Raw genomic sequence first — 24,902 nt, 5'->3', positions numbered from 1 at the left:
CAAATTTTCAAGAGCATATAGATTTTGAACATATGTGATATAGATATAGTTTTGAAAATATTTTGAAAATTTATTTGATTTGGATGACAAAATATTTTCAAGTTTGAAAGTGAAAACGGTTTTTCAAAATTCAAACTAGTTTTGTAAAAATTCAATTTCAATTAATCTTGCAAAAATCAAAACTTTTAATCTTACACATCATGTTTATAATCATATGAAAAATATTTTTGCTCAAGAAAGTTTTCTCATTAGAGTTCTATAACTCATGGTAGTGGGTTTGAAAATCCGGATTTCTAAAAAAACTGGAGTTTCAGACAGCCGCGCACCTCGGAGTAAAATCGTCATATCTGGCTGCTCCGATGTCCTTTTCAGCCGAAACCGGTGGCATTGGACAGAAGACAGACAGAGCTTTAATTTGATTAAAGAATCATTAAATTTAGATTTCTGAGCAGAGAGTTATGCCACTTTTAAAGCGGGTTTACTCCAGCTTGAAGAAAAAGAAATAAATTAAAGCTTGGTCCTTTTTAGGTGCGAAAAAGAATCGAGTGTAACGGAACGTTTTAAGAAGTTGTTTAAAGCTTTTATTTGTGTTTTATTAGCAGGGTAATAACATAGAATAAAAGAAATAACAACAAGCATAACACGATTCAAGTAAAAATAAGAAACTAGTAAGACAAGAAAACTAGTCACAAAATTTTACTCGAAATTTCTCAAACCTTTAAAACACGTTTTTCAATATAAAAAATTAAAAACTTTTAGAACTGATTCTAATGTGTTTTAAAAACACCCCAAACTCATAGAAAATCAACATGCTTTTTAATTTAAAGACAAGAGCATTAAATTAAAAAAAAAATCTAAGATTACAATTCTAACTTGTCACAAAATTAGTAAACTTTCGAAAACGATTTTCAAGCTCATAATTTTAAAAGCATGTACATGCTAATCTTTGACCATAGCTCTGATACCATTTGTTGGAATCGATCTAGGGTTTAAGAAAATAATTAACGCTTCGGGAAGCGGCGGAATTTTAAAAATTTTCTTTTATAAGTAAAAACGATTTTTACTAACCTAGACAAGTGCAAGTACATGTAATTAAAAACTAATATGAGCTAAGAAGTTTACTAACCTTTCTTGAAGCTTGAACTTTGAGAAGCTTTTGGAAAGTTGCAACGTCGTCTCCCTTGCAGCACGTCTCTCTTTCTTTCCTCGGCACCTCGAGCAACCACGAAAGTTTCTATCACTAAATCACTCGAAAAGAAGGAATCAGTGAGTGGGCACTTTTAAACGCTACGACTTAAGAACGAGTCTCGAAGTCGCAGAGCTAAACACTAGGTCGAGTGAGGACCTAGGTGCCAAGACAAGAAAATATCGAAAATAAACTAGAGAGAGAGAGAGGATTTTCGGCCAAGTTCTAGAGAGAGAGTCTCTCAATCTCTTAAACTTAGGATGAATGAAATGTGAGGAATGGGGCTCCTATTTATAGGAGAGGTTTTACCTTCAATAAGGTACTTTCCTCTTCTATAGAATATCACATATTCATGAGCAAAAATCCCTTATTTCCCATTCCATGTTGGGCGCCCAAGGCTGCCTCCTAGAGGCTTGGATTTGTTTCCTTTTTTGTTCCTTGCCTTGCCCATTACTCTCTTGGCCGAAATTCCTTGTGCATCTACATACAAATTTGTTTCCTCTTTTTCTTTTGGCAAGTATCTAAATACATTTATGCACAAAATAAACTCTCTTTCCTTGGGTATTATGGGCGCCTATTCTCATCTAGAAGGAGCTTCTAGAAGCTTCTTCATTTGTTCATGACAACATGAGAAAAGCCCATTAAGAATTTTCAATAAAATTCTTATGAAACGAAATTAATTCACAAGGCCCAATAATCAAGTTATGGCCGAGTGACATTAAGTCATCAAATGAACTTGTTAAAAAATTTATTGACATTCATTTCATCATATGTCTCAAAAGACAAAAATACCCTTTTGACTATTTTCGTTCTTGTTTTGACTTAGCTTCCAGTTTAACTATTCCTATCGATGTGATTCGTGACAGTGACCTCATGGACCCAAATGAACAAAGCTTGAGCTAAAAACTTGGACTCAAAAGTTCACAAACCTTTTCCAAGTTTAGCTTAATGCCAACTGACTCCACTAAAGAGCTGACACTGAAAATCTCTCGGTTCAAATGAATTTGTTTTCTACTCAAGAATTCGACCTAATTGTGATGAGCGGATCCACTGAATATTATCTATGTTTACCCTTCATGAATGTCATCAGCTAGTCGGGATTTACTAAATTACCATTTTACCCTTCTAGCTGTTATTTCCTCAACTCCTTTGTCGCTTGTGAATAAGTTAGAAACAATGTATTGACGAGGAGCTAACAAGTCACATTGTTTCATCCAAAAGAGTCATGACTCAATTTGGACACTGGCCAGTTCATTTATTCACACTCCAAGGAACAAAGCATGAGGTGACATACATTGCATTTCAGCAATCTTGTACATGAATTCCATATCTATGAGAACTTCACAAAGTTACTCATGTCAGACTCACAACTTAGTACTTCACCAATAGGCCTTGTTCGGAATCACATAGTGAGTCCGAACTTTGACTTTCTCAAATGAGAATACTAAGGTGTGAAATGGCATGTCTCATTTCAGGATTAAGGTAAGCATGATGCAATTCATACATAGTGACTTCGAGACATAAGAGGTTAAATGGTTTGTTCTTATATTGTCTCTAGAAGTGCACTGGTCAATTCAGTACCTTCGGAAGATACCAAGAAGAACTATAGAGTCCCCAACTCTCAATGCCTCATAACCAGACATCATAGATTCTTCTAACAATCATACTGAGGTCAATAGTCCTTTGACCCTAAGATTGCGAATATATCGTTTTAAGCAAACTACGAAGAGTTTGTTCATGCAAATCTACATTTGTCTCTTCGTAAGTTGTTAAGTTTGTTTATGGACTAAAAGACTAAGGTTTTATCATAAAGCTTCAAACAAAGAAAGAATGAATGAACGTTTCAACTTTATTAATGAATAGATAGGCAATTACAAGCAAGAGTCTTCATGAGACTTTATTACATCAAATGTACAAAATAAAGACTACAACTCTTCTTGTGGGCACCATTGACAACAATCTATCCTACACCAATAAAAACACGAAATAAAGAGAAATATCCAACATTTTTTGTCATTTTGAGCTATGGAACCTTTAAACCCCGCCCGAATGAGACCTTGGAAAACTTTGAATGCCAGATTTAGAACATGGAAGCTCGTCGAAATCACTCAGAGACGCTCGAAATCCGTCGGAGACACTCAAAATTGGTCGGATTTTGATGGATTTGGTCGGATTTCATCAAGACCGATCGGGTGAGAGAGAGAGAGAGAGAGAGAGATGAAGAGTGTTTGAGAAATGAGAGGGAAAGAGAAAAGTTTGAGGGTTCATTTGATTTTAGGGGCATTTTTGTCCGAAAATGTGTCAAAAGTCTAATTTTGGATATTATTAAACTAAGAGAAATTGCTCAAACTACCACATTCTCACTAACTTTTTCCAATAATCCACCAAAACATAATTTTGGCCAAAAATACAAGTTGGCTCATTGTGAAAAACCAATTTTACCCTCCACTTAAAATTTTCTTTCAATCTCACACCTACCTCTCCAAACTAATTAATAACATCATTTAATACCATTTTATTATATCTATAATTAATAACCTCATTTAATATCATTTGTTCATTTATAATTTAATATAATTTGTTCATCTCATCTCTCTCTCTCTCGTTCTCTCTGCACCTAAGAAAAAAAAAAAAAAAAACCTCAAAACCAAAACCCTAGATTTGAGCTCACCCAATCCTTACCAAAGTTGAGCTGACCCAAACCCTTGGATTTGAGCTCCGACACGCTCAAGGAAGCACGATCAAAGCTCATAGATCCGGTCACGACGAAGAACGTAGCTCCGACCAAGCACGTAGCTCCGATCCTCGTCCAAGGTTAGTTTTTTTTTTTCAAACTTTTCCTTGGTTTTTGGGTATGTTTATTATGGGTGTGTTTGAGATTGGCCAAAAAAATGAGACTCTTTTTGTTCTGGGCAATTTTCATTGTTTTAGGCGAAGTTCATCAGTTGTTGACATCAGATGTCAACAGTTGACGCAACTGTTGACATCTGATGTCAACAACTGATGAACTTCGTTGATAGTAATGTCATCAAAGTTCATGAGTTTTAGATGTCAACAGTTGACGTCAACTGTTGACGTCTGATGTCAACTGTTGAAGTCAACTGTTGACATCTAATGTTAACAATTGACATCAATTATTGACATTGGAAGGCAACTGTTGACATTAGTGCCAACAATTGACGTCTACTGTTGACATTGTTGACATTGGAAGGCAACTGTTGACATTAGACGTCAACAATTGCATTTGAAATTGTGATATGTGTGCATTATGGTATCTTAGGATGAATTGTGGTATGTGTGCATTTGAAATTGTGGAATTGCACACCGATTAAACCTGAAATTGTGTGAATTTATTGTTGAGATGGTCTATAATTGCCATCAACTGTTGACATTGAAGTCAACAGTTGACATCAACTGTTGACATTGAAGTCAACACTTGATGTCTATTGTGACGTCAATGTCAACAGTTGATCTTAATTGTTGACTTCAATGTCAACAATTGACATAAACTGTTGACATTTAAGTCAACAATTGATATCAACTGTTGATTCGAATGTCAATAGTTTATGTCAATTGTTGCTATTTTAAAGATTTTTTTTATTATTATTGTTCCCTCCCTGATTTTAGTTCTATTTTTGTGGTTTTCATGGCTGAAAGAGGTATATTCCAGAAGAGAAGGTTGTGGATCATAACATGTACCGACAAAAGTTCGCAATCTATTTATACCGATACGGGGCGGTGAAGTTAGCGACATATGTTGGATCAAACATGGAGATGGATGACAATTAGGAACAATTTTGTCTTTATGTCTTATTCTTTTGGTTTGTTCACGTACTCTTTATCTTTTTCCACGCTTGACATTGCATTTCATGATATTCTTTAAACTTGAATTTTAGACAACCTTTTGAATGAATTTTATGGACAGCAATGTCAACAGTTGATGTCTACTGTTGACATTGATGTCAACAGTTGACATCAATGTCAACAATAGACATCAAGTATAGACAAAAGGAGAACTCACAGTCTGAACAAAAGAGTAATGAATTCAATAAGAGTCATACACTATAAAGAACTAAGAACTCACAGTTTAAACAAAAGTGTAATGAATTCAAAAAGCATCATACATTAAAAAGTGTGGAATTAAAGAAAAGAAGTTTGAAATGCATAAACTGGTCCGAAATAAAAAAAAAATGATCCGTGGACAATCGAGTAGCACTACTGCATGTTTGACAATTGTGGTCTAGTACTCCACAACGCGCACACTTGCGCCTCCTAACTTCCTACCCTTGAGAGGGTATTCTTCTCTTTTTTGGCCTACCGGCGGCACGCGCTGTGTGTTCCGACGAACCAACTATGATATTTTCTACCTCTGGGGGAATATCCCGACCAGGTTCAACCCAAGTATCACTATACTTGAATAATAAATAAATATCTGCCATCACTGCGTAAAAAAAAAAGAGAAACAAAGGCATAGTTAGTAAATGTTGACTTCAGATATCAACAATAGACGTTAATTGTTGACGTCTAATATCAACAGTTTTCTTCCAATGTCAACAGCTGACGTCAACAATTGACTTCAATGTCAACAGTTGATGTCAACTGTTGACTTCAATGTCAACTGTTGATGGCAATTATAGACCATCTCAACAACAAATTCACACAATTTCAGGTTTAATCGGTGTGCAATTCCACAATTTCAAATGCACACATACCACAATTCATCCTAAGATACCATAATGCACACATATCACAATTTCAAATGCAATTGTTGACGTCTAATGTCAACAGTTGCCTTCCAATGTCAACAATGTCAACAGTAGACGTCAATTGTTGGCACTAATGTCAACAGTTGCCTTCCAATGTCAATAATTGATGTCAATTGTTAACATTAGATGTCAACAGTTGACGTCAACAATTGACATCAGACGTCAACAGTTGACGTCAACTGTTGACATCTAAAACTCATGAACTTTGATGACATTACTATCAACGAAGTTCATCAGTTGTTGACATCAGATGTCAACAGTTGCGTCAACTGTTGACATCTGATGTCAACAACTGATGAACTTCGCCTAAAAACAATGAAAATTGCCCAGAACAAAAAGAGTCTCATTTTTTTGGCCAATCTCAAACACACCCATAATAAACATACCCAAAAACCAAGGAAAAGTTTGAAAAAAAAAAAAAAACTAACCTTGGACGAGGATCGGAGCTACGTGCTTGGTCGGAGCTACGTTCTTCGTCGTGACCGGATCTATGAGCTTTGGTCGTGCTTCCTTGAGCGTGTCGGAGCTCAAATCCAAGGGTTTGGGTCAGCTCAACTTTGGTAAGGATTGGGTGAGCTCAAATCTAGGGTTTTGGTTTTGAGGTTTTTTTTTTTTTTTTTTTCTTAGCTGCAGAGAGAACGAGAGAGAGAGATGAGATGAACAAGTTATATTAAATTATAAATGAACAAATGATATTAAATGAGGTTATTAATTATAGATATAATAAAATGGTATTAAATGATGTTATTAATTAGTTTGGAGAGGTAGGTGTGAGATTGAAAGAAAATTTTAAGTGGAGGGTAAAATTGGTTTTTCACAATGAGCCAACTTGTATTTTTGGCCAAAATTATGTTTTGGTGGATTATTGGAAAAAGTTAGTGAGAAGGTGGTAGTTTGAGCAATTTCTCTTAAACTAATGGGTCTAGTCTTGATATTTTGAAACTAGGTATACAAAATGAAATTTCTTTATTTGTGTGGGTAGAGAGACAGAGAGATTTATATTTTTCTTTTTATTATTATTTTTTATTAATTGTTTATTTTTTTATTTTTTTAATATTATTATAAGATTACAATTTTGTCCTTACTTAAAAGTCACATGATAAGCACATGACCCATTTAACAGACTTTTTAATGACAAACCTAACATGATGACTAAAAAACAATTCAGTTCTAACATGAAGGGGAAAAATGCAGTTTAAATATCGAGAGTCATTGTTGAGGGGGCAAGAATGCCATTAATTCTTAACAAAAAAATTCAAGAAGGGTCATTGCAAAAATTTCAAAGTTCGGCGACTATTTCCAACAAAATTATATTAAGAGGCTAATCTGCTGAAACGAGCAAAGTTTAGGAACCACAGCTGCAAAAAAAATAAAAAAAAATAAAAAAAAAAATAATAATAATAATAAATAAATAAATAAATCTTAACATATAGAATGAAACTTGAAAATATTCTTCCTGGCTATATATTATGAACCCGGGATCTAGATCTAGTGATGGGAGCCGTTGTGATTTAACTGCCGGATAATTATAATGCAAAGCTCCACCGGAAGCTACTCTCAATGATAAAAGAGAGACCCATTTATAAGTAGGTCTAAGGACAATTCTGGAATAATATAATTAAACCCTAATTGCCTAATTAAAACCCTAAATTCGTAATAATTAAAATGCATAATTAAAAATAGAAATTGCATGATTTAAAGCCTAATTTCATAATTAAATATTCTAATTTCCATAAAAAAATATTACTCCATTCCTTTGATTTGAGCTTGTCCTCAAGCTCAAACTCTGGTTTCGATCGATGCTCTATCCCCTGATTGCATGGAGTTCATCATCATCAAGATCAACATCTTTGCAATCTTCACCTTCCTCGATCAAGACAATATGGAAGAGTTTTGGTTTGCAGTGGTGGCCAGGAACGAAGAGTAGTTCTTCACAATTGAAACAGAGGCCCTTCGCACGCCGCTCGGCCATCTCTCACTACTACATATAAGTCTTTCTGGTGCGGAAGGGCATTAGGTGCGACTTGTCGCACCTAATTGGGCATCAGGTGCAACTTGTCGCACCCAACGGGCTCCAAAAATGAAAAAAATTTCGCTGATTTTTAAGTGGTATTGGGTGCGACTAGTCGCACCCAATAGTATTGAAAACTTTCAGGTGCGACTAGTCGCACCCAATAGTTTTGAAAACTTTCAGGTGCGACTAGTCGCACCTGAAAGTCTAAAAAAAAATTAGGCGCTCAACTTCTCCCCCTCATTTTTTCCATTTGTCTGACGTGGAATTAATTTTTAGATTTTTTTTTTTACTTTCAGGTGCGACTACTCGCACCGATTAATTTTTTTAGGTGCGACTAGTCGCACCGATTAATTTTTGTAGGTGCGACTAGTCGCACCTATTTGAGTATCAGGTGCGACAAGTCGCACCTGATTACTAGGGTTAGTTTATAAACTCAGCTTCGTCTTCTTCATCTTCTTCACTTCTTCACAGCCTCTCTCTCTCAAACTCCGACTCTCCCTCCCTCTATCCCTCCCTCTGCGAGCCACCACCATATATCTCACTCCCTCTCTCTTTTCCGAGCCACTACCATCTCCCTCCCTCTCTCTTCTCCGAGCCACCACCATCTCATCCCTCTCTCTTCTCCGAGCCACCACCAGTCCGCGCGCCGCTCCTCCTCAGACCGGTCTTCTCCTCCTCCGTCGGTCCTTTTCTCCGCAGCCGCTCCTCCGCGCCGATCCTCCGCAGCCGCTCCTCCGTGCCGGCCGGTCCTCTCCTCCGGGCCGATCCTCTCATCCGCCTTCGCTCCTCCGTGCCGCTCCTCCGCGCCGGTCCTCTCCTCCGCCTAAGGTAATTTTTTTGTGTATATATATATTAATAATTAGTATTATATATATATGAAGAAAAAAAAACTTTAAATGGTTTAGTATGTTTTAATTAGTAATTTAGTATTTTTTAATTAGCATATATAATTAGTAACTAATTAATTTTTTAATAAGTTGTTAGTTTAGTTAACTAATTAATTAAACAGTCTAATTTCCATAAAATAGTACTCCATAAAATAGCAATTGCATGATTTAAAGCCTAATTTCATAATTAAATAGTCTAATTTCCATAAAATATTACTCCATTCCTTTGATTTGAGCTTGTCCTCAAGCTCAAACTCTGGTTTCGGTCGATGCTCTATCCCCTGATTGCATGGAGTTCATCATCATCGAGATCAACATCTTTGCAATCTTCACCTTCCTCGATCAAGACAATATGGAAGAGTTTTGGTTTGCAATGGTGGCCAGGAACGAAGAGTTCTTCACAATTGAAACAGAGGCCCTTTGCACGCCACTCAGTCATCTCTTGACTTGTTAGCTTATTCCAAAACAACTTCGGGTTGTCCCCGACAGGTTCGGGTTGCCGTGGTGCCCTTGATCTTCCTCTTGGATCATTTCCCGGCGGTGGTCTGTTCGCCCTATCTGCACATTGTGGCAATCGTCCAAAGGTGCGAGCCCGTCGGTCGTTCAAAAAGATCAGCTTGTATTGTCGGGCGAGGTTCATTGCAAGACAAAGTTCCATCGGTTGCTTCACCTCCACATGGTGACGAATGTTGTCGAACAACCCTGCACAAAAGTGACACACTTCGGCTTCCACATGAACGGCAAAAGTACGGCCCAACAAAAATTTGAATCGGTCACAATAGTCCTCCACTGACCCCGTGTGCCACAGATGGGTCCGCTTCCCAAGAGGATTGGCATTTGCCGGAGATCCAAACATGACGGTGACACGCTCTGCGAACTCGTACCAGTAGAGTTGAGGCACCTTGCGTCGAAGCATGTGGTACCACGACCGAGCTCTCCTAGTCAAGCTAAAAGTGGCCAGTCGAACCTTGGCATCTTCGGGGGTCGATTGATCCTCGAAAAATTCCTCACACTGCCACAGCCATATGATCGGGTCCCCTTTTTCCATCGTAGGACGGAAAGTCCATCTTTCAAAATCGAGGGATGTCTCCTACTGCGCCACTCACAATCTCCCTTTCTCTCAGTTCATTCGATTTGCCTCGGTGATCTTTGCCAGCGGTTCGGCCTCCACCCACTTCGTGAAATAGTCGATTGCCACGATCGCATGCTTGTATTGCCTCGAGGCCATGGGTAGCTCGCCGATGAGGTCGATTCCCCATTTTGCGAAGGGTCGTGGTACGATGATCGGACGTAGCGGGGCAGGCGCTTGGCGCGGGATGTGAGCGAACCATTGGCATTTGTCGCATTTTTTGGCCCCCTCGTGGGAGTCCTTTTTCAAGGTTGGCCAAAAATATCCGAGCCTGAGTAGCTTTAACGCCAAAGATTGCCCAGCGGCGTGGTTTCCGCACACCCCTTCGTGCACCTCGCGGAGCGCTTTCTTCGCCTCGACTTCGGTCAGGCAGCGGAGGAGGGGCATAGAGTAGCCTCTCTTGAACAAGTTGTCCTCCCTCATCGTGTACTTCGGCGCCAAGCTTCTTAGCTTTTTGGCCTCTTCTATGTTTATCGAGACGTATGCTCATCCCCCAACCATTCCAACCACCTTCGGCCCTCTCCTAAAAAGGTTCATCGCCACGTGCCGAACAGAAGGCAAAACTTTCACCCCCGCCCGCCACACCGCAACCTCGAAAACCTAGTCCTGGAATTAGGACTCCTAAGCCCTGACCGGAACGAAACCCTAAGTTTCTATCCTAACCCCAGTTGCTTGATTGCCACCCAGGTGGTCGCTAATCCTTTCGACTCCGCTCAGCCCATGCCGATCTCAGCCGTCGTTTCTACCCATTTTGCAACTCCGCAAGTCCATCACCCTCACATCGCCACTCGCCTGAGCCAGACAGTCGTTGCCGCGAAATCCCATGCCACCGATGGTATCACTGCCATCGCCGCGCCCCAAACCCCCTCTGCCGAAGACCTCGCTGCCACCATTGGGAGTCGTGCCACGATCGAAGCCGCATCCCAACCATCACAAGTGCACGTAATGCCTCCGCTTAGGGTTTCCCTTGCCCACGATTGGGCCCCGCGGCTCGCCCTCAGGATCGTTGAACCGCTCGATGTCGGTGTCAACGTCCTCCTTTCCTTTTGCGCTTGCTGCCCTAGAGGGGATATTTGCCCTTGTCAATTCCTCTAGCCGCTGGTCAACTGCGATATGTCGCTCCTCAAAATATGCTTGAAGTTTGTCGAATCGTAGGTCCAGCTTTGCCGTTTGGACCGTCAACAACGCTTTTATTTCAGCAAGCGCGTCTCTCAGTTGATTTTCCATCTCGAGCGGCTCTGATACGAAATTGTTTTGAACCTGGGATCTCGATCTCGTGATGGGAGCCGTTGTGATTTAATTGTCAAAAAATAAGAAGGCTAAGAATGCAAAGCTCCACTGGAACTTAATCTCTTCTCGTTTTTTAGAGAGATTAAGTTATTGGTTGGAGGCTACTCTCATTGATAAAAGAGAGTCCCATTTATATGTGTTGGGGCAATTATGGGATAATATAATTAAACCCTAATTACCTAATTTGTAATGTATAAACTTTTGTAAACGCTTGACTTGTGAATTTAAATAAAATAGACGAGTATTATTTCAAATTCTTGTTGCATATGAGATGTCCTTAAATTTTAAATATCTTGGGAAATAATAATATTGAGGGTCGACGAAATTTCGGAATAAGAATATTCGAGTAAACTCGATATTAGTTCCGAATAAAATTATTCGGAACATACTCGGAGATTTCAAAATCTCGAGAGTAAAAATAAATTCCGAAATCCCTTAAATATATTCAAGGTAACGGGAAATAATGAGAATTTTCTCGGTTATTTTTCAAGATTATTTTCAATTAATTAAGGATAAATTTGTGAATTTTTATTTTAAAAGGACTTATGTGCAGCAAATAAGGGACGAGATTAAAAGAAAAAGGTAGAAAGGGGTTGTTTTAAGAGAGACGTGTCAAATTTTTGTTGGGCTACCTGTTCATATGTGGCGTGACGTGAGGATGCCATGTGGCAATTTTCTCCTCTCCATCTCTCTTTCTCGGCCACCTCATCCTTTCCCTCTCTCTTTCTCTCTCTTTCTTTTCTTTCTCTCTTCCTCGGTCTATCTCTCTTCTTTCCCTCTTCTTCCTCGCGTCACTCGGCCGAAAGAACCAGACAAAGAAAAAAGAAATTTGCTAGCTTGGATCTTCATTCTTGCCGACCATCATCATCAACACCATCTCATCTCTATCCTTCTATCTCCTTCCTCATCGCACGCCATCACCAGCCGAACCACCCTCATCCACCGCGCGCTCCGGGCTGAGAAGAACAAGGCCGCCGAGAGCCGCCGTGACGCCGGAGCAAGGAAAAAACACCGGGAAGGAAGTGAGAACCCTCCGAGGAAGCTAATCTCACGGGTTGAGGTGAGAATTTCTTTCCCTTGGATTAGATTCGAAATCTAGGGTTCTTGGTTCCAAATTTGGGGGTTTTTGGTTCCGGGTTGAATTTGGTGAAATTGTTTGGTTTTAATCGTTCATTGAACTCGATTAGTGATGGTTATAGCTTGAATTTATGGATTGAGTTCAGATTTCCTTGGTTTGGTATGGATTTGTCCGAAAATGTGATGAACTAGGGTTTGAGGATTATAATTTTGGGTTTTTTTTTTATTCCTGCGTTTTAATTGATGTTTCTGAGACGTTTCTGAGATTGTTTAGTGATTGGGTTTCGATCATAGTGGCTGTTTGGAATTTTGTTGAATTTTTGGACGAATTTGGTGGGTTTTGATCACTTGGCCGTGTGTGTATTTTTTAGATTTGATTTGAAGTTCTGTTTAGTGATGTCTTGAGGCTGTGTTGATTTGTTGACTCTGGATTTTGGTTGAAAGTGTTGTCTTGGTTGAGTTGGTATTTTTGGTCGAGCCTTGTTTTTGGCCGAGTGTTTTGCTTTAGGCGTATGACGAGTTTTGGCCGTTATGTTTTGTGATAATATTCTGAGCCTCGGGTTGATGATTTTGTGATCTATTGTGTGTTATAGCGTTGGGTTAGTATGGATTCGTGTTGAGTTTGCTTGGTTGATTGGGTTCGGGTTTTAAGACGTGAAATCGGGATTTGGATTTTGGAATTGATAAGGGTTTTGGATGGTTTGATTACAGATCAAGACGAACAAGCGGGAACCAGACAAGTCGAAGACGACAATGTTGATTATTTTTGAAGATATCGAGAAAAAGAGTTATCGAAGTAAAGCTCGATTAACTCGTGAGTTTTAAATCGCTTATAGCGTTTAAATACTCTTAGTTTAAATTATGTAATGAATTTCCTTTATTTAAATAAATCATTTATAATTATTTATTTAATAACGTTTATGAATTTAATTTAATTATTCGTTTGGAATTCTCGGTTATTTTAATTTCGGATTATTTAATTTATTTAAGACTCATGATTACTCGTTGAACTGTATTTCGTATCATTCTCGATATGAGAATATGCGAGTCTTGAATAAGTTTAACTTCCGAAAAACCGGAGAATAATAAATTAAATTCTCGAATTCCGAACCGACTCGAATCTAATCCGGACAACTAACTTTATCTTCTTCAAGTAAACTCGAATCCAATAACTAACTGATATTCAACTCTGAATGCTAGTTCTTCCGACGTTTCGACAAGTATCAAGTGTCTCGAAGAACGTGTGAAGCAAGACATCTTTGGGAATCGTCAAGCTTTCTGTCGAACTATTCCGGGTAAGTGAGGAGACAAAAGTCAACTACTTACTAAGGGGATAACTCTGTTTGTTTGTGCATTTTGTTTTGTTAGTAAACAAGAGTAGGTGAAAGCCTAAAATGAATAAACTTGAAAGTTAAGGCTTCGGCCACTCTTGATTGAAAACTTAGTTCGGGTACGCTCGTTAGGTTCAAACTCTAACTTGAACCAGCCACGTTTTCTATGTGTATAGATAGACTTCTCTTCTAACTCTAGGATATAGGTTAGAATCGAGAAGACGGGAGAGCGATAGACTCTCGAATTCAATCGGGAGTAGAAGGTTCGAAAGTCACATTTCGAACTTTCAGCTTAAAAACATTTAACGAGCTTCAAAAAGAAACAATAATTTCTTTCGGGGTTTATTCCGTTACGTTCTTCCGTATATAAGTTTAACGTTTACGCTGGTAGCTGCAGAGTACCCAAACTTTAATTAAACTCGTGTCGGTGGTACTCACAAGTCAACGACTTCTGCTTAGCGGGCCATGCCGGTTCGTGCGCCGAGTACTCGAAGCAATGGGTGAAGGTCGCGCATCGCGAGCTCATTGCTAGCTGGAAGACTCACCGGAAGCTGCCCTAAGCACTCCGGGGCGTAGTGGGTGAAGGTCGCAGTTCGCGAGCTCACTATGTCAGAGACCAGCGGCGCTGACGTCATGATGAAGAAAGTACCACTAGTGGATCCCAGACAGGTGTTAAAACTTAGATCAGCTGACAACTACTGCTCGAATTATGAAACTGGTCTCTAGTCGGACCGGGGGTTATAGCAGTGAGGAGTGTATAACCTTGCGGAATGGCCAGTGTTCTAGGATGCGCACTCATTAGTCACTGTTAGGTGATAGCTGCATCCTGCATTTTTCTTCGCTTGTTCGCACGTCATATGTTTTGCATTAGTTTGTTTTCTTTCCTAAGTTAGACCCCCGCTTGCTGAGTCATTCGACGCATAGTTTTATGTCCCTTGGTAATGTAGATAAGGGCAAGACGGAAATGTAAGCAGCAGAGAAGGAAACCGAGTCGGGACGGGTATATCTTGACCTACGGGCTATGGGTTCTGGCTCGGGAATTAATCTTCTATATAATATCTTGTGCAATATCGACTCTTCCTAAAGTAATATTCCGTGTATATAAGTAAAGTCGGGAGCTTCTTTATACACATATGTATATGTATTAGGGTCGGTGTACGACTTCTAAGTTCTAAAAGAAAAACGAAAAATTTCCCGAGATTTTCGATAACCACTTTTGTATTAGCGTTTCTGCACTTTAATATTTTATCTCGTTTATTATATGTTTACGAGATTTTAGTATGTTTATTTACATTTCATTATTCATATGGTGACATGCTCCCGCTACGTGATGTTGGTTCCGTCGAGTCGTGGCTTGCGAGCGAGGTGACGACGCTCGCGACATAATTAAAAGTCTAAATACGTACTAATTAAAAATAGCAATTGCATGATTTAAATAGCCTAAATTCGTAATTAATCTAATTTCATAAATATAACTCCTACTGGCTGAGTATGTAACAATATGAGACCGAAAGTCGGCCAAAGAGCCCAACTAACAATATGTTACTCTTTGGTATAGAATGCCTTTCTTTTTCAAACTTCTGATTATTTTTTAAGGTGTAGCACTAAACTTCTTAATCTAGCTTATGCTATAATGATCACAAATTATGTGCAAATTAAAAGGCATACAATGTACTCTTACGGAGTATCTCCGCAACTATATCATCATCAATCAAATTATGATAATGCTACAAATCAGTGTCCAAAAAGCAATGTGCAAAAAAAATTGACATATCTTCATTCACAAGAAAACCATGTATAAGCACACAAAACAAACAAAAAAGACCCGATATTCATTTCACCTTCCCTCGGTGATATTGTCCCGAAGAACAGGCCGAGCAAACTCGCCTAGAGGCGGATTCGGTGCTGCCTCGGCCACAATGCTCGTACTCGCAGACGAACCGTAGAAGCTCGATTCGGTTCCTTTGATGGCGGTGTCGGTCATGAAGGTACTCGTGTCGCTGAACTTCCAGTCCGTCAAGTAACCGGGCCTCGAAATATCGGTGCTGACATCAGCGTCGCCGGTGATCATTGCCACGACTCTCGACATCGAAGGACGCGCATTTGGAGACGTCTGCGTGCAAAGAAGAGCCACTCCGATGATTCTTCTCACTTCGTCTTCGTCGAACTTGGAAAGTTCCGGGTCCACAATTTCGAGCTCGCGACCTTGTTCACGTAGATTCCAAGCCTAGCATATTGACAAAGAAAATAGAATTTTAATGAGTTAAAATGCCTAACGACGCTTGAAAATATATTAACTACTCCCACATCTAGAAGCTAAAAGGAACTTAACAATGTGTGTATATATAAGATTATATATTACTTCTCTCATTACCAACTAGTTAGGATGATTTTCTTTCTTTTTTTCTTACCCATTCAAGAAGGTACATTTTCTCTTCATCCAATGTATTGTCGGAATTTGGCCGGCCACTAATGATCTCTAGAGCCACGACGCCAAAGGCAAAGATATCTGTCTTCTCCGTAAGATGGCCTCGCATCGCGTATTCCGGTGCAAGATATCCGCTGCAATTTAAGAACATCAATCCATAAGGCCATTTTTTCATCGAAAACCAATGTTTCAGTTAGGAAGAATATATATAAGGTAAATTGAGTATGATACATTGTTCCAGCCACGCGAGTGCTCATGTGAGTCATTTTGTCGTCGTAAAGTTTGGCCAAACCGAAATCCGATATCTTCGGGACCAGATTCGAGTCGAGCAGGATGTTGCCAGATTTAACATCTCTGTGTACGATTCTCACCCGTGACTCCTCGTGAAGATAAGTCAGACCTCTCGCTACGCCCGTGCAAATCTCATAACGGGTTGGCCAATCGAGTTTCAACTTATTATTTCCTGTGATATTACAAATTATATAACATCACTATACATATGCTTAAGAAGTGAGTTATATTGTTTAGGGAAGTTATTTTCCTACCGAATAGTGCTTGATCGAGACTGTTGTTCTCAAGAAACTCATATACGAGAAGTCGTTTATCTCCCTCAAGGCAACACCCGTAGAGCTTCACCAGATTGCGATGTTGTACTGCAGATATTGTAGCGATTTCAGTCACAAATTGACTCTTTCCTTGGTGAGAGGTCAGAGACAATTGCTTAACTGCAATAACTCTTCCATCTTCAAGTGTTCCCTGAAATTATAACGACGAATAAAATAAAATTGGTTTAGGAATTATTGAAACTTTGCATATGAAAAGCTAATAAAACAAGGCTGCTTAGACTGCAAGGTATGATGAAGATGAGTGAATCAAACCTTGTATACAGGTCCAAATCCACCTTCTCCTAATTTATTAGCGGAATCAAAATCATTTGTGGCCGCTCTCAGTTCTGAGTGGCTGAAAGTGAATGGTTTGACATCCATTCCCAAGAACTCTGCGAAATATTAACCAACAGTCATGATACATTTTTCTTTTTTGTTTAATTATTTTTTCCATGCTAGCACGGAACATTGAAGGAAGTTATTACCTTCGTCGTAGTGCATTTGAGCCCTCCTTCTTCTTCGGACGATAATGAAAATCACAAATAGACCCACAAAGGCTAGAACAGAAAGACCGACGACTATCCCAGCAATCAAGCCTGTCTTGTTTTCCTTAGAGCTCGGAGCTTTGTTACTCACAGTGGGAGTGAACTCTGTACCGAAACCTCACTAGTGAGCTGAGCGAAGAACGCAGAAATGTACTACCAAACAATAAACAAACGATCCGTGTAAATTTTATTTACCTGGCGTGGCGCTAAAGGCTGATATCGAAGGCCCGTATGTACCTTGAGCCGGTATACAACAAGTTCCTTTTCCGGCCCAAAAAAGATGAACTTCGAGGTGATTCTCCGAAACAACCACGCCTCTAAACGGCCTCAAGACAACTCGGAAAGATGACCCTCCAGCCTCTTTCCTGATGTCGAAATCTTTTAAAACAAGCCTCCCCTGTGAAACGTACACATAAAGAAAATGGGAAATGGGATTCATTTTTTAACACGTTTCTGATTGTAGTTTAATATTTAGTAGATAATTATGGGCTGAATGTAGAATAGTTTAAAATTGTATTAGTCTATGGGAAGATTCTGATAGAAGAAAATCATTTTTATTGTAATAAATCTGTTGGGAAGAGGAAAGAAATTCCAATTTTATCTGTGGAAATAACCTCCCATATTTACTTTTCAAACTAATTCCCCCAAATATCGAATCATTTACTTTTTAATTCTATAAATACCTCTTGTCACAATATTTTCCTTGTTGTTTATGCTTTTATTTGACTTTTTTGTTATTGTTTACGGTTTCATTTAAAATAAAGGTAAAATCGTCTGAAAATTCAAAATACAAAGTTATTTATAGAGGGTTTGAAAGTCGATATATTCAGAGAATTAGCATTTTCAAACCATTCGTAATTTATGATAAAACTATAAAAATGAATGAGGATCTTAACATATAACTATACAAAATTGATATCTCATACCTGGACATAAACATCAAATACTCGTCGGCCGACACTTTTCCACGTTCGGCCGTTTTGGAGATCTATCTCGGCGAACTGGAGATTCACGGTGTAGTTTCCGTTCTCGAGGCCGAGACCGTAGTACCTCAGCGACGAAGCCGAGAGCCTAGTCGTCTGAAAGAGCTCGGGGTCCAAGGAATTCGCGAACTGGGACGACGTGAACTTCGTGTAACTGACGTTGGAGTTTCCGGCGAAAATTCCGGCATTGCTGACACCCCACCTTTCGGAGCTGTAAACAGAATGCGAGGCCGCGCTGAGCGCCTCGTTGTCCGCTTCGTACGCGATATGCTCAGACGACGTGATTCGAGGACCCCCAGAGTTAACTCCGAACCCGGCATCTGAATTCCAATACACAAACACATATATGAGTGTATGATCTCAAACAGAAAAAAGAAAACTGTCAATGAAGCATGATAAAAGCGTGATAAATCCGAAGGAGTTTTAGCTTCAGGAGTCCTTGAACTATAGTACAAATAACACTTTAGCCCCTAAACTAAAATTTGTAGCCTTTTAGTCAATATCATAAAAAAGAATTTAACTTTTTTACAAATTTCGACAGTTAGCGACTAAGAAACAGCAAATGATATACTGAAAGAAATGTATTCTGTCTTGAGTACTTACACTTGGGAGCGCCTCGATTGCAAGGGAAGTTCTTTTGAAGGCAGTTCAGCCTTGAGAAAATTCCCCTAAAACCAGATAGACAAAACGAGGTTCGATATTACAAGGAAGCTCTTTATCGACTCAAACAACTATAATTTGGAAGCCTCAAAAACAAAAATAATAATAAAAAAAATTATATAGAGGAAACTCACTGGTTCGCTGAACTTCCTAGAGTAAAGTTGTTGCTGACCAAGTTACTGCATTAAAGAAACAAAGAAATCATGAATGAATCCAAGCTCCGAGATATTATACGAGCGTGCACAATATTACAGTACACTGAAAAATGAAAAATGAAGTACTAAATTACACATACAGCTGAAGATTGGTGGCGTTAGCCCAGGAAGGAATATCTCCAACTAGATTGTTGTATGACAGATCTCTGGAACCACAAGAGAGAGTTCAACATGATTCATTTATTAGTGTTTTACATTTGCAGCTACTAAATTAGGATGATAAATGTATTAACTTACATTGTGCGAAGAGATGAGCTCTTTTGTTGAGGAATCGTGCCGTTTAAGCTATTGTTGCCAAGAAACCTGATTTAAGAAAGAGAATTAAGAAGCTTCAATAAATTAAGAATGGCTGTTTAAACATGGTTAATATATGATAGAAAGAGAGCTCATATATTACAGAGATGAGAGTGAAGTCAAGTTGAAAAGGGAGTCAGGAATCTGCCCACGTAATCTGTTGAAGCTCAAATCTCTGTATTTATTATTATTTTTATTATTAAAAAGACAATAAAAAGGCATGAAATACTGAAGAAGAAAAAAAAATCAGGGCATGGAAGCAAAAAAAAAAAAAAGGAAGATTGCAATGCAAGTTACCGAAACTTACAGTTGTTGCAGAGATTGAATGTTGCCGATGCTCGAAGGGATTGAAGCGGACATATTGTTGTTCCTCAGCTCTCTGCATTTTAATCACTCAGTTATTAAATTCAAGAGGAAGATAAAGAAAAAAAATTAAAAAAAAAAGTACTTACAGAATAGTAAGGGATTTCATATCCTTGACGAAGTCAAGAGAGGAAGTAGTCATATTAGATATGTCACTTAGTCGCCTATAGATACAGACAAACACAACACTATTTGTTAAGCTTGTGAATCCACATATGGACATGAGAGTAACTGAATTTATTGTAGGAATGACTCACAGCTCTTCCAGAGAGGTAAGATTCGAAAACGTCGACGGTATTGGGCCTTCGAAAGCATTCCCTTGGAACCTCCTACAAAAATAATATATAAATCAAAATAAAAAGAGTAAAAAAGAAAGAAGGATATCTATATAAGGGGAAAAAAATTGTGTTGAGTTTAGTCTTACAATACTAAAAGCTGTGACCAATTTCCTATGAAGCTCGGAATCCTTCCAGTCAATTCATTATCAGACGCCCATCTGCAAATAAAAGTACAAGTGTTTCCTCGTAAAACGGTAGTCTATAAAGTTTATGGCGGAAAAAAAACTATGAGAATATGGTTGTGTTTTTACACTCTCTGGAGGTTTTGAAGATTCGCAAATGACTGAGGAATCTCTCCACTGACTCCAGCGCTGTCGATGTAACTGCCAAAGTAAAAAAAAAACAAAAAACAAAAAAAAGCATTTCTTGTTTGTCAAGTTACTTTATTTGATAATCTAATTGTGAAGCTCGTTTCAACAAACATACAGCTGTTGCAATTTCGACAATTCCCCGAGCTCTGATGGCAAAGGACCAGAGAAGTTGTTCGACGAAAATGACCTATACATAGATTTATAGATAGATATAGTCAGAGTTCAAATTATGGGTCATGAAAAAAGAATTCCAAGCCATTGAGATTGAAATTCGATTCGACAATGCTCGAATCGTGACTTACAAAATCAACAATTCGGTAAGTAGGCCGAGTTCTTTTGGCACTTCCCCGGACAATGCGTTTATACCAAGGCTCCTATAGAAAGTCAAACATAAGAACCAATGTAAATAATCATATCATTCTGTGAAATCCTTATATAAATGATATATGCTTACAGGTATTGCATTCGAGTGAGACCGCCAATGGACGGAGAAAGAGGGCCGGTCAAGAAATTCTGGCCCAAATTCCTGCAACAAACAAACAAAAAAATCAGATACAGATATGATTATAAATTGGCTTTTTAGCGCACATAGTCTCTGAACTCAAACCATTATGTTAGTGACATTTTGGTCCCTGAACCATCTTGTGAGTGACAGTTTGGACCTTCAACCATTATGTGAGTGACATTTTGGTCACTGAAACATTTTTTAAGTGACATTATGGTCCCTGAACCACTATGTGAGTGACATTATGGTCCCTAAACCGTTATGTGAATGACATTTTGGTCCCTGAACCATAATGTGACCGACATGTCGGTCCCTGGGCTACTGTAAGCAAGTTATTGCACACAATTTCCTCTGACTAAGTCAAAATGACAAAACGGCCATAGAAACCGCATAACAATAATTATATAAAAATTGGCATAGAAACCACGTACAGATTGAAAAGGAAGGTCAGATTCCATATCTCATCAGGAATCGGACCGGCGACATCCATTGCATACACTTTCCTGCGACAGAGTTACAACGAAAACAACATCAGTTCATGAAATTCAGAAGCGATTAAAAGTACACGTCAGTCAAATCAACGAAACTTACAACTGAGTGATGTGGCAAAGAGATCTGTTGCTGAAAGAGCAATCGCATTTGATGAAAGGATTGAATTGGCCGTCGTTGAAGTCCGCAGCATCGTCTATTGCGGAGCCACTGCACGGATCTCCGGTCGTGTTCCATTGTTCCGTGTCGGCTTTTATTCCCCATTGTCCAAATATTGCATTCAAAGCTCTCACTGCACCCAAATAGATTTTTTGTATAATAAATTTCAAGAGCTAATAATATGATATTTTGCCTTCGATTTCGCATATGTTCTGAGTTAGGCCTAAATGCTCTTTGCATAGCATTTTTGGTCTTGTTAAGCGTTAAGACAAGCTATTTAGGGACATTTATGAGTCAAGAAACAATTCAATTTTTTTTTTTTCAAGTTTTCAACAACAAATATGGTTGAGACTAACAAAAAATACATAATTTTTTGTATTTTCTTTTTTATCCAAAAACTCAGTTAGTCTGTTCAGTGAATAAAGCTCAAATTTCCAAAATCTACCTTGAATTATCACACCCAGCAATGCCCAGATACACAGCCTTATTTAGTAATATAAAAAATTTAAAAAAAAATGAGCTTTTATCTGAGAGAACCTTCATTAGGATCAGTAGTGGATTGAGTTCCATTCTGAGCTCTTGCCGAAGAAGCAAGAACAATAAGACACGTCAGCACAAAAGCTGACCGTGATGAAATTCCAGACATGAACTTTAAGCTTTGAAGTTCAACCGTACAAAATCTCAATGATGAGATAAAGTTTTTTTTCTTTTTCCCAGATTTTGGAATGCGAGACCCGAAAATCAAATATGTAGCCCAAAAATAAGTCTTCCAAACAAACAGAATGTCAACATCGCCCGAGAGTTGAAAAGTACGGATGTAAAGTATATATTAAATTCTCTTTTATATATGGCTGCGAGTACAGAAGTCGCGAAATAATTAATATATTTTAATTTGAATAACAAAATATATAAAAATATATCCAAAAATATTTAAATTTAAAAAAATATATTTAAAATTTTTTAAGATATTTTTATTTTTTTGATAAAGAAAATGAATGAATATAACATATGTTTAAAGTTCAACTTTTATTTATATTTAAGAAAAATAAGTTCTTTTTTCTTTTACTTTATATATATATATATATATATATATATATATAATATAATATAATTTAATAATATATGAGAACTAGTTTCTTTTTGCATGCGCTCGCGTATATAGGCTTTAAAGCCTACTTTGAATCGGTCAAACTTGATGTGCCTTATTATTTAATTTCATTAATTTGACTATCCAAGTTGCTTGCCTCAACTGTCGACACATTTTTTTTTCTCCAAATTAAAATAAAAAAGATAGTAATAATCATTTGAAATTAATTGATTAATAAAATAATTTCAACAAAATAATCAAAATTATATTGTCAAAAAAAAAAATTTACACTAAAATTAAAATTTTTGACAATTATTATAAATAATTTATCATTTTCAAAAATATTAATCCTAAGATTAATTTTTTATTTTTGAAACTATCATTTTTTTCTAATTTTAAATAATTTTAAATAAATCTTGATTATATTGTAAATCTTAAACTTTAAATCTTGATTACTGCGGTCTATAATCTTAAACTTTATAACAAGGAAATTTTATCTCAGTTATTATTTTATTTTTTTTACTTTTTTTTTTAATTTGAACTAACCCGTACAAAGATTAGAACTTCTCCAAATAACAAAATCGGAAAACTTAAAATTACAATATCTATTTATTATAAAGTTCAAGGGCCACCAAATATAAGTTCCTCTTATTTCAAAAGAAACTAATAGAATCAAAAGAACTACAAATGTCCGTCATTGATGAAAAAGCATGCAACACTCCTAACCAATCTTCTCTCCTAATATAGACCGCAGTAAGAACGGACTGACTAATTTTCCGGTGTTCAAAGTTGACCTATTTTCCAAACTTTATGTTTAGGATTGAAGGAACCTCAATGCATTATATGCGCCACCACGAAAAACTTGACATTCTCCACCGCATACTAGATATAACTATCATTCCCGATTTCAAGAATCTTGTTCTTTTGAAATCCTCTTTATCTCTGCTAGTTGGCAATAAAACATAATTTTCTCTTTAGAATTTTGGCGACATCAATTTTTAAACAAACGAACGGCCTTGTTAGAGCAGGCATTCCATACCCAAAAAAAAAAATCGCAAATTTGAATGCCACGACCGCTACCAATGACAAAACTAGAATGCAAAGTGATGAAGTCCTTTGCGGACAAAATTTATTTTTCATACCATCCAAAGCCTTCATACTTAGTCGGAATGAAAGAAAGGAGTTAGATAATAGTTGGACATATCCGTAGTTGTTAGTTGAACTCACGATCTAAGATCGAACATGTGAATGTGTTTAGTGCTTGAGCTACCTATTTTGTCACTATATTACTATAATTATTAACTCATTTTAGTTTTAACCCACAAGTGTAAACATAATTCAAATAATTTAGTTAAGATCTTAGAATTAGATTATCACAAAGCATTAGAGATCGAGAAAACCTATCTCGATCCATGACAAGAGCAACACGAAGGTGGCGGAATCACCAGAATTGGCTTATCTCTCTTGACCCTTTTAGTCTTGATAAATTTCTTGTGATGGCAGATGAAAACTAAGTTATGAGTTGAGAGATGACCAATTTCTAAGGTTAACTTTATATAGACTTATCATCAAGACCCAATAGAAAATTACCTTTTATTTATTAATCAATAAAATTTATCTTATTTATTATTAAACTCTAACAGGTAATACATTTGGACCACATTATTTTTCACGTACAAAGCCTACTATTTTAAGGAAATTTACAGTCTAACAACAAGAACTTAACTTAGGTTGGACTTCATGAATTCAATTGGTACAAAATGTCTTTTATTTATTAAGGTATAAAATATTTTCTTTATAATTTATGGTTAAAATGTTCAATATAAGTGGGTGTACACCATTTTTATGTGTGATGTACAAGTAAAATAATTTTAAAAGAAAAGATAAATATACAAATAAAAAACTCATCTTCCTGTAACTTGTTCATACTTGATCCCTTTGATATATAAATAATAATAAATAAATAAAAACAACGCTACGACGACAATGATGATGATATCACTAATAATATTGATGATTTTCAATAATTTAATATTTTCTTAAGACTTTTTTTAAAAGAAAAAGATATAGCTTTTATTAGAGAAATTTCATTAATTGGGCTTAATAAGCCATTAAATATCAAGATTAGACCCTAATGTTTAAAAATATCTGAATATGGACTTTTGGCCCAAAATCGGACACAAATACCCTTGATTCAAAAAACCCATGTGTTGTCTCTCATTTTTAAATGATTTTCATCA

At 37.4% G+C, this 24,902-nt stretch overlaps 1 protein-coding gene and 1 long non-coding RNA gene across 4 annotated transcripts; one reads left to right on the top strand and one right to left on the bottom strand.

Annotated features, from left to right (window-relative positions):
• The first annotated feature begins 12,004 nt into the window (after nucleotides 1-12,004).
• On the top strand, nucleotides 12,005-14,871 carry LOC149383082 (uncharacterized). 2 transcript variants are annotated; one of them, XR_016301872.1, is made up of 4 exons: nucleotides 12,005-12,332; nucleotides 13,061-13,163; nucleotides 13,550-13,644; nucleotides 14,628-14,871. It is a non-coding gene; the product is annotated as an uncharacterized LOC149383082 (long non-coding RNA). The 2 variants fall into 2 exon arrangements; XR_016301871.1 differs by lacking the exons at nucleotides 13,550-13,644; nucleotides 14,628-14,871 and having other exon boundaries at nucleotides 13,061-13,308.
• A 384-nt stretch (nucleotides 14,872-15,255) lies between these two features.
• On the bottom strand, nucleotides 15,256-22,326 carry LOC149383081 (putative LRR receptor-like serine/threonine-protein kinase At1g56140). 2 transcript variants are annotated; one of them, XM_089629005.1, is made up of 24 exons: nucleotides 22,113-22,323; nucleotides 21,519-21,708; nucleotides 21,359-21,430; nucleotides 20,877-20,948; nucleotides 20,725-20,796; nucleotides 20,538-20,609; nucleotides 20,363-20,434; nucleotides 20,198-20,269; nucleotides 20,031-20,102; nucleotides 19,863-19,937; nucleotides 19,718-19,789; nucleotides 19,514-19,585; nucleotides 19,354-19,419; nucleotides 19,197-19,262; nucleotides 19,036-19,080; nucleotides 18,845-18,909; nucleotides 18,185-18,561; nucleotides 17,454-17,655; nucleotides 17,199-17,363; nucleotides 16,987-17,105; nucleotides 16,654-16,864; nucleotides 16,340-16,571; nucleotides 16,092-16,242; nucleotides 15,256-15,907 (listed from the first exon to the last, which is right to left on the bottom strand). In XM_089629005.1, exons 1-24 carry the CDS (start codon nucleotides 22,219-22,221, stop codon nucleotides 15,518-15,520), a joined length of 3,111 nt encoding a protein of 1,036 aa, XP_089485131.1. In that variant the 5' UTR covers nucleotides 22,222-22,323; the 3' UTR covers nucleotides 15,256-15,517. The 2 variants fall into 2 exon arrangements, 1 of the variants encoding a protein (XP_089485131.1); XR_016301770.1 differs by having other exon boundaries at nucleotides 15,744-15,907; nucleotides 16,480-16,571; nucleotides 22,113-22,326.
• Between the last annotated feature and the right edge of the window lie 2,576 nt (nucleotides 22,327-24,902).

This window comes from Urtica dioica, chromosome 10 (assembly GCF_054948205.1).
Source record: "Urtica dioica subsp. dioica isolate 48M chromosome 10, U.dioica_male_clone48M_v1_H2, whole genome shotgun sequence".
NCBI lineage: Eukaryota > Viridiplantae > Streptophyta > Magnoliopsida > Rosales > Urticaceae > Urtica > Urtica dioica.
Note: the sequence above shows the minus strand (reverse complement) of the source record. Positions and strands in the feature narration are given on the sequence as shown.